The sequence below is a fragment of the Oncorhynchus keta genome, unplaced genomic scaffold (genome assembly GCF_023373465.1).
Source record: "Oncorhynchus keta strain PuntledgeMale-10-30-2019 unplaced genomic scaffold, Oket_V2 Un_contig_18482_pilon_pilon, whole genome shotgun sequence".
Lineage (NCBI taxonomy): Eukaryota > Metazoa > Chordata > Actinopteri > Salmoniformes > Salmonidae > Oncorhynchus > Oncorhynchus keta.
Window position 1 is genome coordinate 82,397 of NW_026280943.1, and position 12,676 is coordinate 95,072.

At 45.9% G+C, this 12,676-nt stretch overlaps 1 protein-coding gene across 1 annotated transcript in view; it reads right to left on the reverse strand.

The window, feature by feature from the left end:
* Positions 1-11,034, reverse strand: part of LOC127920141 (pyruvate dehydrogenase phosphatase regulatory subunit, mitochondrial-like) — a gene marked incomplete at its 5' end in the record, with an annotated part of 42,216 nt that extends 31,182 nt beyond the window's left edge. Inside the window, 3 exons of the mRNA XM_052503937.1 lie at positions 5,556-5,719; positions 6,783-6,864; positions 10,901-11,034. Of these exons, the coding sequence (XP_052359897.1) occupies positions 5,556-5,719; positions 6,783-6,864; positions 10,901-11,034 (380 nt within the window). The remainder of the gene's footprint in view (positions 1-5,555; positions 5,720-6,782; positions 6,865-10,900) is intronic.
* Between the last annotated feature and the right edge of the window lie 1,642 nt (positions 11,035-12,676).

Below are 12,676 nucleotides of genomic sequence, written 5' to 3' on the forward strand. Positions count from 1 at the left end.
CATGGATCTGGACTCCTGGAGATCAGAACATGGTTAACTGTGGTGAGCTCATGGATCTGGACTCCTGGAGATCAGAACATGGTTAACTGTGGTGCGCTCATGGATCTGGACTCCTGGAGATCAGAACATGGTTAACTGTGGTGCGCTCATGGATCTGGACTCCTGTAGATCAGAACATGGTTAACTGTGGTGCGCTCATGGATCTGGACTCCTGTAGATCAGAACATGGTTAACTGTGGTGCGCTCATGGATCTGGACTCCTAGAGATCAGAACATGGTTAACTGTGGTGAGCTCATGGATCTGGACTCCTGGAGATCAGAACATGGTTAACTGTGGTGAGCTCATGGATCTGGACTCCTGGAGATCAGAACATGGTTAACTGTGGTGAGCTCAGGGATCTGGACTCCTGGAGATCAGAACATGGTTAACTGTGGTGAGCTCATGGATCTGGACTCCTGGAGATCAGAACATGGTTAACTGTGGTGAGCTCATGGATCTGGACTCCTGTAGATCAGAACATGGTTAACTGTGGTGAGCTCATGGATCTGGACTCCTGGAGATCAGAACATGGTTAACTGTGGTGCGCTCATGGATCTGGACTCCTGTAGATCAGAACATGGTTAACTGTGGTGCGCTCATGGATCTGGACTCCTGTAGATCAGAACATGGTTAACTGTGGTGCGCTCATGGATCTGGACTCCTGGAGATCAGAACATGGTTAACTGTGGTGAGCTCATGGATCTGGACTCCTGTAGATCAGAACATGGTTAACTGTGGTGCGCTCATGGATCTGGACTCCTGTAGATCAGAACATGGTTAACTGTGGTGAGCTCATGGATCTGGACTCCTGGAGATCAGAACATGATTAACTGTGGTGCGCTCATGGATCTGGACTCCTGTAGATCAGAACATGGTTAACTGTGGTGAGCTCATGGATCTGGACTCCTGGAGATCAGAACATGGTTAACTGTGGTGAGCTCATGGATCTGGACTCCTGTAGATCAGAACATGATTAACTGTGGTGAGCTCATGGATCTGGACTCCTGTAGATCAGAACATGGTTAACTGTGGTGAGCTCATGGATCTGGACTCCTGGAGATCAGAACATGGTTAACTGTGGTGAGCTCAGGGATCTGGACTCCTGGAGATCAGAACATGGTTAACTGTGGTGAGCTCATGGATCTGGACTCCTGTAGATCAGAACATGATTAACTGTGGTGAGCTCATGGATCTGGACTCCTGTAGATCAGAACATGGTTAACTGTGGTGAGCTCATGGATCTGGACTCCTGGAGATCAGAACATGGTTAACTGTGGTGCGCTCATGGATCTGGACTCCTGGAGATCAGAACATGGTTAACTGTGGTGCGCTCATGGATCTGGACTCCTGGAGATCAGAACATGGTTAACTGTGGTGCGCTCATGGATCTGGACTCCTGGAGATCAGAACATGGTTAACTGTGGTGAGCTCAGGGATCTGGACTCCTGGAGATCAGAACATGGTTAACTGTGGTGCGCTCATGGATCTGGACTCCTGTAGATCAGAACATGGTTAACTGTGGTGCGCTCATGGATCTGGACTCCTGGAGATCAGAACATGGTTAACTGTGGTGAGCTCATGGATCTGGACTCCTGGAGATCAGAACATGGTTAACTGTGGTGCGCTCATGGATCTGGACTCCTGTAGATCAGAACATGGTTAACTGTGGTGAGCTCAGGGATCTGGACTCCTGGAGATCAGAACATGGTTAACTGTGGTGCGCTCATGGATCTGGACTCCTGTAGATCAGAACATGGTTAACTGCGGTGCGCTCATGGATCTGGACTCCTGGAGATCAGAACATGGTTAACTGCGGTGCGCTCATGGATCTGGACTCCTGGAGATCAGAACATGGTTAACTGTGGTGCGCTCATGGATCTGGACTCCTGGAGATCAGAACATGATTAACTGTGGTGAGCTCATGGATCTGGACTCCTGTAGATCAGAACATGATTAACTGTGGTGAGCTCAGGGATCTGGACTCCTGGAGATCAGAACATGGTTAACTGTGGTGCGCTCATGGATCTGGACTCCTGGAGATCAGAACATGGTTAACTGTGGTGAGCTCATGGATCTGGACTCCTGGAGATCAGAACATGGTTAACTGTGGTGCGCTCATGGATCTGGACTCCTGGAGATCAGAACATGGTTAACTGTGGTGAGCTCATGGATCTGGACTCCTGGAGATCAGAACATGGTTAACTGTGGTGAGCTCATGGATCTGGACTCCTGGAGATCAGAACATGGTTAACTGTGGTGAGCTCATGGATCTGGACTCCTGGAGATCAGAACATGGTTAACTGTGGTGCGCTCATGGATCTGGACTCCTGGAGATCAGAACATGGTTAACTGTGGTGAGCTCATGGATCTGGACTCCTGGAGATCAGAACATGGTTAACTGTGGTGAGCTCATGGATCTGGACTCCTGTAGATCAGAACATGGTTAACTGTGGTGCGCTCATGGATCTGGACTCCTGGAGATCAGAACATGGTTAACTGTGGTGCGCTCATGGATCTGGACTCCTGTAGATCAGAACATGGTTAACTGTGGTGAGCTCATGGATCTGGACTCCTGGAGATCAGAACATGGTTAACTGTGGTGCGCTCATGGATCTGGACTCCTGTAGATCAGAACATGGTTAACTGTGGTGCGCTCATGGATCTGGACTCCTGGAGATCAGAACATGGTTAACTGTGGTGAGCTCATGGATCTGGACTCCTGTAGATCAGAACATGGTTAACTGTGGTGAGCTCATGGATCTGGACTCCTGTAGATCAGAACATGGTTAACTGTGGTGCGCTCATGGATCTGGACTCCTGGAGATCAGAACATGGTTAACTGTGGTGCGCTCATGGATCTGGACTCCTGGAGATTCACCGTAACCAAATGCATTTCAACCCCAGTTTTTCCACAATTTCTGACATTTAATCCTAGTAAACATTCCCTGTCTTAGGTCAGTTAGGATCACCACTTTATTTTGAGAATGTGAAATGTCAGAATAATAGTAGAGAGAATTACTTATTTCAGCTTTTATTTCTTTCATCACATTCCCAGTGGGTCAGAAGTTTACATACACTCAATTAGTATTTGGTAGCATTGCCTTTAAATTGTTTAACTTGGGTCAAACGTTTCGGGTAGCCTTCCGCAAGCTTCCCACAATAAGTTGGGTGAATTTTGGCCCATTCCTCCTGACAGAGCTGGTGTAACTGAGTCAGGTTTGTAGGCCTCCTTGCTCACACACACTTTTTCAGTTCTGCTCACACATTTTCTATAGGATTGAGGTCAGGGCTTTGTGATGGCCACTCCAATACCTTGACTTTGTTGTCCTTAAGCCATTTTGCCACAACTTTGGAAGTATGCTTGGGGTCATTGTCCATTTGGAAGACCCATTTGCGACCAAGCTTTAACTTCCTGACTGATGTCTTGAGATGTTGCTTAAATATATCCACGTAATTTTCCATCCTCATGATGCCATCTTGTTTGCTCCAGTGCACCAGTCCCTCCTGCAGCAAAGCACCGCCACAACATCTCACCCCCCCCCCCTAAAAGATTTAGATGCACTATTGTAAAGTGGCTGTTCCACTGGATGTCATAAGGTGAATGCACCAATTTGTAAGTCGCTCTGGATAAGAGCGTCTGCTAAATGACTTAAATGTAAATGTAAATGTAAACACGATGCTACCAGCCCCGTGCTTCACGGTTGGGATGGTGTTCTTCGGCTCGCAAGCCTCCCCCTTTTTCCTCCAAACATTACGGTGGTCATTATGGCCAAACAGTTCTATTTTTGTTTCATCAGACCAGAGGACATTTCTCCAAAAAGTACAATCTTTGACCCATGTCCAGTTGCAAACCGTAGTAGTCTGGGTTTTTTATGGCGGTTTTGGAGCAGTGGCTTCTTCCTTGCTGAGCGGCCTTTCAGGTTATGTCGATATAGGATATATCCTCGCGTACAGTTGTTTGTAAAGATGAATGTGGTACCTTCAGGCATTTGGAAATTGCTCCCAAGGATGAACCAGACTTGTGGAGGTCTACAATTATTTTATCTGAGGTCTTGGCTGATTTCTTTTGATTTTCCCATGATGTCAAGCAAAGATGCACTGAGTTTGAAGGTAGGCCTTGGAATACATCCACAGGTACACCTCCAATTGATTCAAATGAAGTCAATTAGCCTATCAGAAGCTTCTAAAGCCATGACATAATTTTCTGGAATTTTCCAAGCTGTTTAAAGGCAGTCAGCTTAGTGTATATAAACTTCTGACCCAAGGGAATTGTGATATAATTCACTGTAAGTGAAATAATCTGTCTGAAAACAATTGTTGTAAAATTTACATGAGTCATGCATAAAGTAGATGTCCTAACCGACTTGCCAAAACTATAGTTTGTTAACAAGACATTTGTGGAGTGGTTAAAAAACAAGTTTTAATGACTCCAACCTGACCTTGATTGGAGTAGCATGATGTCAAATTAGCCAAAGAGATGCCCCCTGGGCACCGACTAACTCACTCTGCTTGACATGCCACACCCTGGCCCCTTGGCAGGCCACACCCTGGCAGGCCACACCCTGGCCCCTTGGCAGGCCACACCTTGGCAGGCCACACCTTGGCAGGCCACACCTTGGCCCTTGGCAGGCCACACCTTGTCCCTTGGCAGGCCACACCTTGGCAGGCCACACCTTGACCCTTGGCAGGCCACACCTTGGCAGGCCACACACGGCCCTTGGCAGGCCACACCTTGTCACTTGGCAGGCCACACCTTGGCAGGCCACACCTTGACCCTTGGCAGGCCACACCTTGGCAGGCCACACCTTGGCAGGCCACACCTTGGCAGGCCACACCTTGGCCCTTGGCAGGCCACACCTTGGCAGGCCACACCTTGGCAGGCCACACCTTGACCCTTGGCAGGCCACACCTTGGCAGGCCACACCTTGACCCTTGGCAGGCCACACCTTGGCAGGCCACACCTTGACCCTTGGCAGGCCACACCTTGGCAGGCCACACCTTGGCCCTTGGCAGGCCACACCTTGACCCTTGGCAGGCCACACCTTGACCCTTGGCAGGCCACACCTTGGCAGGCCACACCTTGGCAGGCCACACCTTGGCAGGCCACACCTTGGCAGGCCACACCTTGGCAGGCCACACCTTGACCCTTGGCAGGCCACACCTTGGCCCTTGGCAGGCCACACCTTGACCCTTGGCAGGCCACACCTTGGCAGGCCACACCTTGGCAGGCCACACCTTGACCCTTCCCTCCAGCAGCCTTGCTTTCTGGCTTCATTACATTCTAACTGATGGCGAAACCACATGGTTGTAACTTTCTATTGGAACCTCCACTACAGATAGGCTCGCAGGATTTTCCTCAAATTCCATTTTTCCAGAAATCCCAGTTGGAAACTTCCCCCAAATCAGGATGGAACAAGCAGGAAATCTGGAATCATCCAATCAGGATTTCTGGAAAACCTGGGAATTTTTGGTTTGCAAGCCGAACAATAGTCCATCCTTGGTTTTACTGTCTCACCGTGTCCGGCTGCTGCTGTGGCGAGGGCGTGGTTGACGTCAGGCGGTGACACCACGGCATCCCCCGGCAGGTGGAGCGCCCCCACCAGGTCATGAATATTCACCAGGGGGTGGAGCTTGGACACCTCTTTGGGTTTGATCACGTTACAGGGGATCCCCATCACACTGAGGAATGAGGAGAGAGAGGAGGGAGGAGAGAGGAGAGGAGGAGAGAGGGGAGGGAGGAGAGAGGAGAGAGGGAAGAGGAGAGAGGAGAGAGGGAAGAGGAGAGAGGTTAGGGAGAGACTGGACCGGAGAGAGAGTACTGAGCTATAATTCAGACCAGAGGAGAGGGTCAGGGAGAGACTGGACCGGAGAGAGAGTACTGAGCTATAATTCAGACCAGAGGAGAGGGTCAGGGAGAGACTGGACCGGAGAGAGAGTACTGAGCTATAATTCAGACCAGAGGAGAGGGTCAGGGAGAGACTGGACCGGAGAGAGAGTAATGAGCTATAATTCAGACCAGAGGAGAGGGTCAGGGAGAGACTGGACCGGAGAGAGAGTACTGAGCTATAATTCAGACCAGAGGATAGGGTCAGGGAGAGACTGGACCGGAGAGAATACTGAGCTATAATTCAGACCAGAGGATAGGGTCAGGGAGAGACTGGACCGGAGAGAGAGTACTGAGCTATAATTCAGACCAGAGGAGAGGGTCAGGGAGAGACTGGACCGGAGAGAGAGTACTGAGCTATAATTCAGACCAGAGGAGAGGGTCAGGGAGAGACTGGACCGGAGAGAGAGTACTGAGCTATAATTCAGACCAGAGGAGAGGGTCAGGGAGAGACTGGACCGGAGAGAGAGTACTGAGCTATAATTCAGACCAGAGGAGAGGGTCAGGGAGAGACTGGACCGGAGAGAGAGTACTGAGCTATAATTCAGACCAGAGGAGAGGGTCAGGGAGAGACTGGACCGGAGAGAGAGTACTGAGCTATAATTCAGACCAGAGGAGAGACCGGGTCAGGGAGAGACTGGACCGGAGAGAGAGTACTGAGCTATAATTCAGACCAGAGGAGAGACCGGGTCAGGGAGAGACTGGACCGGAGAGAGAGTACTGAGCTATAATTCAGACCAGAGGAGAGGGTCAGGGAGAGACTGGACCGGAGAGAGAGTACTGAGCTATAATTCAGACCAGAGGAGAGACCGGGTCAGGGAGGGGAGGGAAGAGAAAGGCGGTTAGGGAGGGACTTACTTCAGCCTGGATGCCAGGCGCTTCAGGGAGAGGAAACGGTCCTGATTCTGGGCCAGACATATAGAGCCTGTTTTCACGTAACCTGGAACAAACACACACACACACACACACACACACACACACATATTAGGACTGCGAAGTCATGAGTCATCTCGTTTTAAACCACACAAGGCAACGCCCTGCCATACTCTCTGGATGTTGGCACAAGACTAAATACCACTGGTAAATCTGTTGTTCCACAAGACTAAATACCACTGGTAAATCTGTGTTTATACAAGACTAAATACCACTGGTAAATCTGTTGTTTATACAAGACTAAATACCACTGGTAAATCTGTGTTTATACAAGACTAAATACCACTGGTAAATCTGTTGTTCCACAAGACTAAATACCATTGGTAAATCTGTGTTTATACAAGACTAAATACCACTGGTAAATCTGTTGTTTATACAAGACTAAATACCACTGGTAAATCTGTTGTTCCACAAGACTAAATACCACTGGTAAATCTGTTGTTCCACAAGACTAAATACCATTGGTAAATCTGTTGTTTATACAAGACTAAATACCACTGGTAAATCTGTTGTTCCACAAGACTAAATACCATTGGTAAATCTGTGTTTATACAAGACTAAATACCACTGGTAAATCTGTTGTTCCACAAGACTAAATACCACCGGTAAATCTGTGTTTATACAAGACTAAATACCACTGGTAAATCTGTGTTTATACCTAAATACCAGTGGTAAATCTGTTTATACAAGACTAAATACCACTGGTAAATCTGTGTTTATACAAGACTAAATACCACAAGACTAAATACCACTGGTAAATCTGTGTTTATACAAGACTAAATACCACTGGTAAATCTGTGTTTATACAAGACTAAATACCACTGGTAAATCTGTGTTTATACAAGACTAAATACCACTGGTAAATCTGTGTTTATACAAGACTAAATACCACTGGTAAATCTGTGTTTATACAAGACTAAATACCACTGGTAAATCTGTTGTTCCACAAGACTAAATACCACTGGTAAATCTGTGTTTATACAAGACTAAATACCACTGGTAAATCTGTGTTTATACAAGACTAAATACCACTGGTAAATCTGTGTTTATACAAGACTAAATACCACTGGTAAATCTGTGTTTATACAAGACTAAATACCACTGGTAAATCTGTGTTTATACAAGACTAAATACCACTGGTAAATCTGTTGTTTATACAAGACTAAATACCACTGGTAAATCTGTGTTTATACAAGACTAAATACCACTGGTAAATCTGTTGTTTATACAAGACTAAATACCACTGGTAAATCTGTGTTTATACAAGACTAAATACCACTGGTAAAGTTTATACAAGACTAAATACCACTGGTAAATCTGTTGTTTATCACAAGACTAAATACCACTGGTAAATCTGTTGTTCCACAAGACTAAATACCACTGGTAAATCTGTTGTTCCACAAGACTAAATACCACTGGTAAATCTGTGTTTATACAAGACTAAATACCACTGGTAAATCTGTTTATACAAGACTAAATACCACTGGTAAATCTGTGTTTATACAAGACTAAATACCACTGTTTATAAATCTGTTGTTCCACAAGACTAAATACCACTGGTAAATCTGTGTTTATACAAGACTAAATACCACTGGTAAATCTGTTGTTCCACAAGACTAAATACCACTGGTAAATCTGTTGTTCCACAAGACTAAATACCACTGGTAAATCTGTTGTTTATACAAGACTAAATACCACTGGTAAATCTGTGTTTATACAAGACTAAATACCACTGGTAAATCTGTTGTTTATACAAGACTAAATACCACTGGTAAATCTGTAAATCTGTTTTCCACAAGACTAAATACCACTGGTAAATCTGTTGTAAATCTTTATCCACAAGACTAAATACCACTGGTAAATCTGTTGTTTATACAAGACTAAATACCACTGGTAAATCTGTTGTTTATACAAGACTAAATACCACTGGTAAATCTGTTGTTCCACAAGACTAAATACCACTGGTAAATCTGTTGTTTATACAAGACTAAATACCACTGGTAAATCTGTGTTTATACAAGACTAAATACCACTGGTAAATCTGTTGTTTATACAAGACTAAATACCACTGGTAAATCTGTTGTTTATACAAGACTAAATACCACTGGTAAATCTGTTGTTTATACAAGACTAAATACCACTGGTAAATCTGTGTTTATACAAGACTAAATACCACTGGTAAATCTGTGTTTATACAAGACTAAATACCACTGGTAAATCTGTGTTTATACAAGACTAAATACCACTGGTAAATCTGTTGTTTATACAAGACTAAATATACAAGACTAAATACCACTGGTAAATCTGTGTTTATACAAGACTAAATACCACTGGTAAATCTGTGTTTATACAAGACTAAATACCACTGGTAAATCTGTTGTTCCACAAGACTAAATACCACTGGTAAATCTGTTGTTTATACAAGACTAAATACCACTGGTAAATCTGTGTTTATACAAGACTAAATACCACTGGTAAATCTGTGTTTATACAAGACTAAATACCACTGGTAAATCTGTGTTTATACAAGACTAAATACCACTGGTAAATCTGTTGTTTATACAAGACTAAATACCACTGGTAAATCTGTGTTTATACAAGACTAAATACCACTGGTAAATCTGTGTTTATACAAGACTAAATACCACTGGTAAATCTGTGTTTATACAAGACTAAATACCACTGGTAAATCTGTTGTTTATACAAGACTAAATACCACCAAGACTAAATATACCACCAAATATACCACCAAGACTAAATATGTTGTTTATACAAGACTAAATACCACTGGTAAATCTGTGTTTATACAAGACTAAATACCACTGGAGTATTACTACTACTGTAGGCATGCTAGTACAAATGGAGTGGAACTCAGGCTAGAGTCATACTGTAGGCATGTTAGTACAAATGGAGTGGAACTCAGGCTAGTCATAGACTAGGCATGTTAGTACAAATGGAGTGCAACTCAGGCTAGAGTCATACTGTAGGCATGCTAGTACAAATGGAGCGGAACTCAGGCTAGAGTCATACTGTAGGCATGTTAGTACAAATGGAGTGGAACTCAGGCTAGAGTCATACTGTAGGCATGCTAGTACAAATGGAGCGGGACTCAGGCTAGTGTCATACTGTAGGCATGTTAGTACAAATGGAGTGGAACTCAGGCTAGAGTCATACTGTAGGCATGTTAGTACAAATGGAGCGGAACTCAGGCTAGAGTCATACTGTAGGCATGTTAGTACAAATGGAGTGGAACTCAGGCTAGAGTCATACTGTAGGCATGTTAGTACAAATGGAGTGGAACTCAGGCTAGAGTCATACTGTAGGCATGTTAGTACAAATGGAGTGGAACTCAGGCTAGAGTCATACTGTAGGCATGTTAGTACATATGGAGTGGAACTCAGGCTAGAGTCATACTGTAGGCATGTTAGTACAAATGGAGTGGAACTCAGGCTAGAGTCATACTGTAGGCATGTTAGTACAAATGGAGTGGAACTCATGTTACTGTAGGCATGTTAGTACAAATGGAGTGGAACTCAGGCTAGTGTCCTACTGTAGGCATGTTAGTACAAATGGAGCGGAACTCAGGCTAGAGTCATACTGTAGGCATGTTAGTACAAATGGAGCGGGACTCAGGCTAGTGTCATACTGTAGGCATGTTAGTACAAATGGAGTGGAACTCAGGCTAGAGTCATACTGTAGGCATGTTAGTACATATGGAGTGGAACTCAGGCTAGAGTCATACTGTAGGCATGTTAGTACATATGGAGTGGAACTCAGGCTAGAGTCATACTGTAGGCATGTTAGTACAAATGGAGTGGAACTCAGGCTAGAGTCATACTGTAGGCATGTTAGTACAAATGGAGTGGAACTCAGGCTAGAGTTATACTGTAGGCATGTTAGTACATATGGAGTGGAACTCAGGCTAGAGTCATACTGTAGGCATGTTAGTACAAATGGAGTGGAACTCAGGCTAGAGTCATACTGTAGGCATGTTAGTACAAATGGAGTGGAACTCATAGTCATAGTGTAGAAGTCCATCCCACCTGTCTTGACCCCAGTCTCCTCCTCCAGGTGTTCATACAGGGAGTTGGAGTAGTCAGCCATTTTACACTCAATAGAGATGGGCTTGGCCACGCTGACGATCCCAGCACACAGCCTGGTGGTGCCAGCACCCAGCCTAGCACACAGAGAGATGAGGTCAACATGGTTAGGTACAGCACCCAGCCTAACACACAGAGAGATGAGGTCAACATGGTTAGGTACAGCACCCAGCCTAGCACACAGAGAGATGAGGTCAACATGGTTAGGTACAGCACCCAGCCTAACACACAGAGAGAGGAGGTCAACATGGTTAGGTACAGCACCCAGCACACAGAGAGAGGAGGTCAACATGGTTAGGTATAGCACCCAGCCTAACACACAGAGAGATGAGGTCAACATGGTTAGGTACAGCACCCAGCCTAGCACACAGAGAGAGGAGGTCAACATGGTTAGGTACAGCACCCAGCCTAACACACAGAGAGATGAGGTCAACATGGTTAGGTACAGCACCTAGCCTAACACACAGAGAGATGAGGACAACATGGTTAGGTACAGCACCTAGCCTAACACACAGAGAGATGAGGACAACATGGTTAGGTACAGCACCCAGCCTACAGAGAGATGAGGTCAACATGGTTAGGTACAGCACCCAGCCTAGCACACAGAGAGATGAGGACAACATGGTTAGGTACAGCACCTAGCCTAAGCACACAGAGAGATGAGGACAACATGGTTAGGACAACAGGTACAGCACCCAGCCTAACACACAGAGAGATGAGGACAACATGGTTAGGTACAGCACCCAGCCTAACACACAGAGAGATGAGGTCAACATGGTTAGGTACAGCACCCAGCCTAGCACACAGAGAGATGAGGTCAACATGGTTAGTACAGCACCTAGCACACAGCCTGGTGGTGCCAGCACCCAGCCTAGCACACAGAGAGATGAGGACAACATGGTTAGGTACAGCACCCAGCCTAGCACACAGAGAGATGAGGTACAGCACCCAGCCTCAACATGGTTAGGTACAGCACCCAGCCTAACACACAGAGAGATGAGGACAACATGGTTAGGTACAGCACCCAGCCTAGCACACAGAGAGATGAGGACAACATGGTTAGGTACAGCACCTAGCCTACAGAGAGATGAGGATGGGTACAGCACCTAGCAACAGCCTGGTTAGGTGCCAGCACCCAGCCTAACACAGAGAGATGAGGTCAACATGGTTAGGTACAGCACCCAGCCTAGCACACAGAGAGATGAGGACAACATGGTTAGGTACAGCACCCAGCCTAACACACAGAGAGATGAGGTCAACATGGTTAGGTACAGCACCCAGCCTAGCACACAGAGAGATGAGGACAACATGGTTAGGTACAGCACCCAGCCTACAGAGAGATGAGGTCAACATGGTTAGGTACAGCACCCAGCCAGAGAGATGAGGTCAACATGGTTAGGTACAGCACCCCACAGAGAGATGACAACATGGTTAGGTACAGCACCCAGCACACAGAGAGATGAGGTCAACATGGTTAGGTACAGCACCCAGCCTAGCACACAGAGAGATGAGGTCAACATGGTTAGGTACAGCACCCAGCCTAGCACACAGAGAGATGAGGTCAACATGGTTAGGTACAGCACCCAGCCTAGCACACAGAGAGATGAGGTCAACATGGTTAGGTACAGCACCCAGCCTAGCACACAGAGAGATGAGGTCAACATGGTTAGGTACAGCACCCAGCCTAACACACAGAGAGATGAGGTCAACATGGTTAGG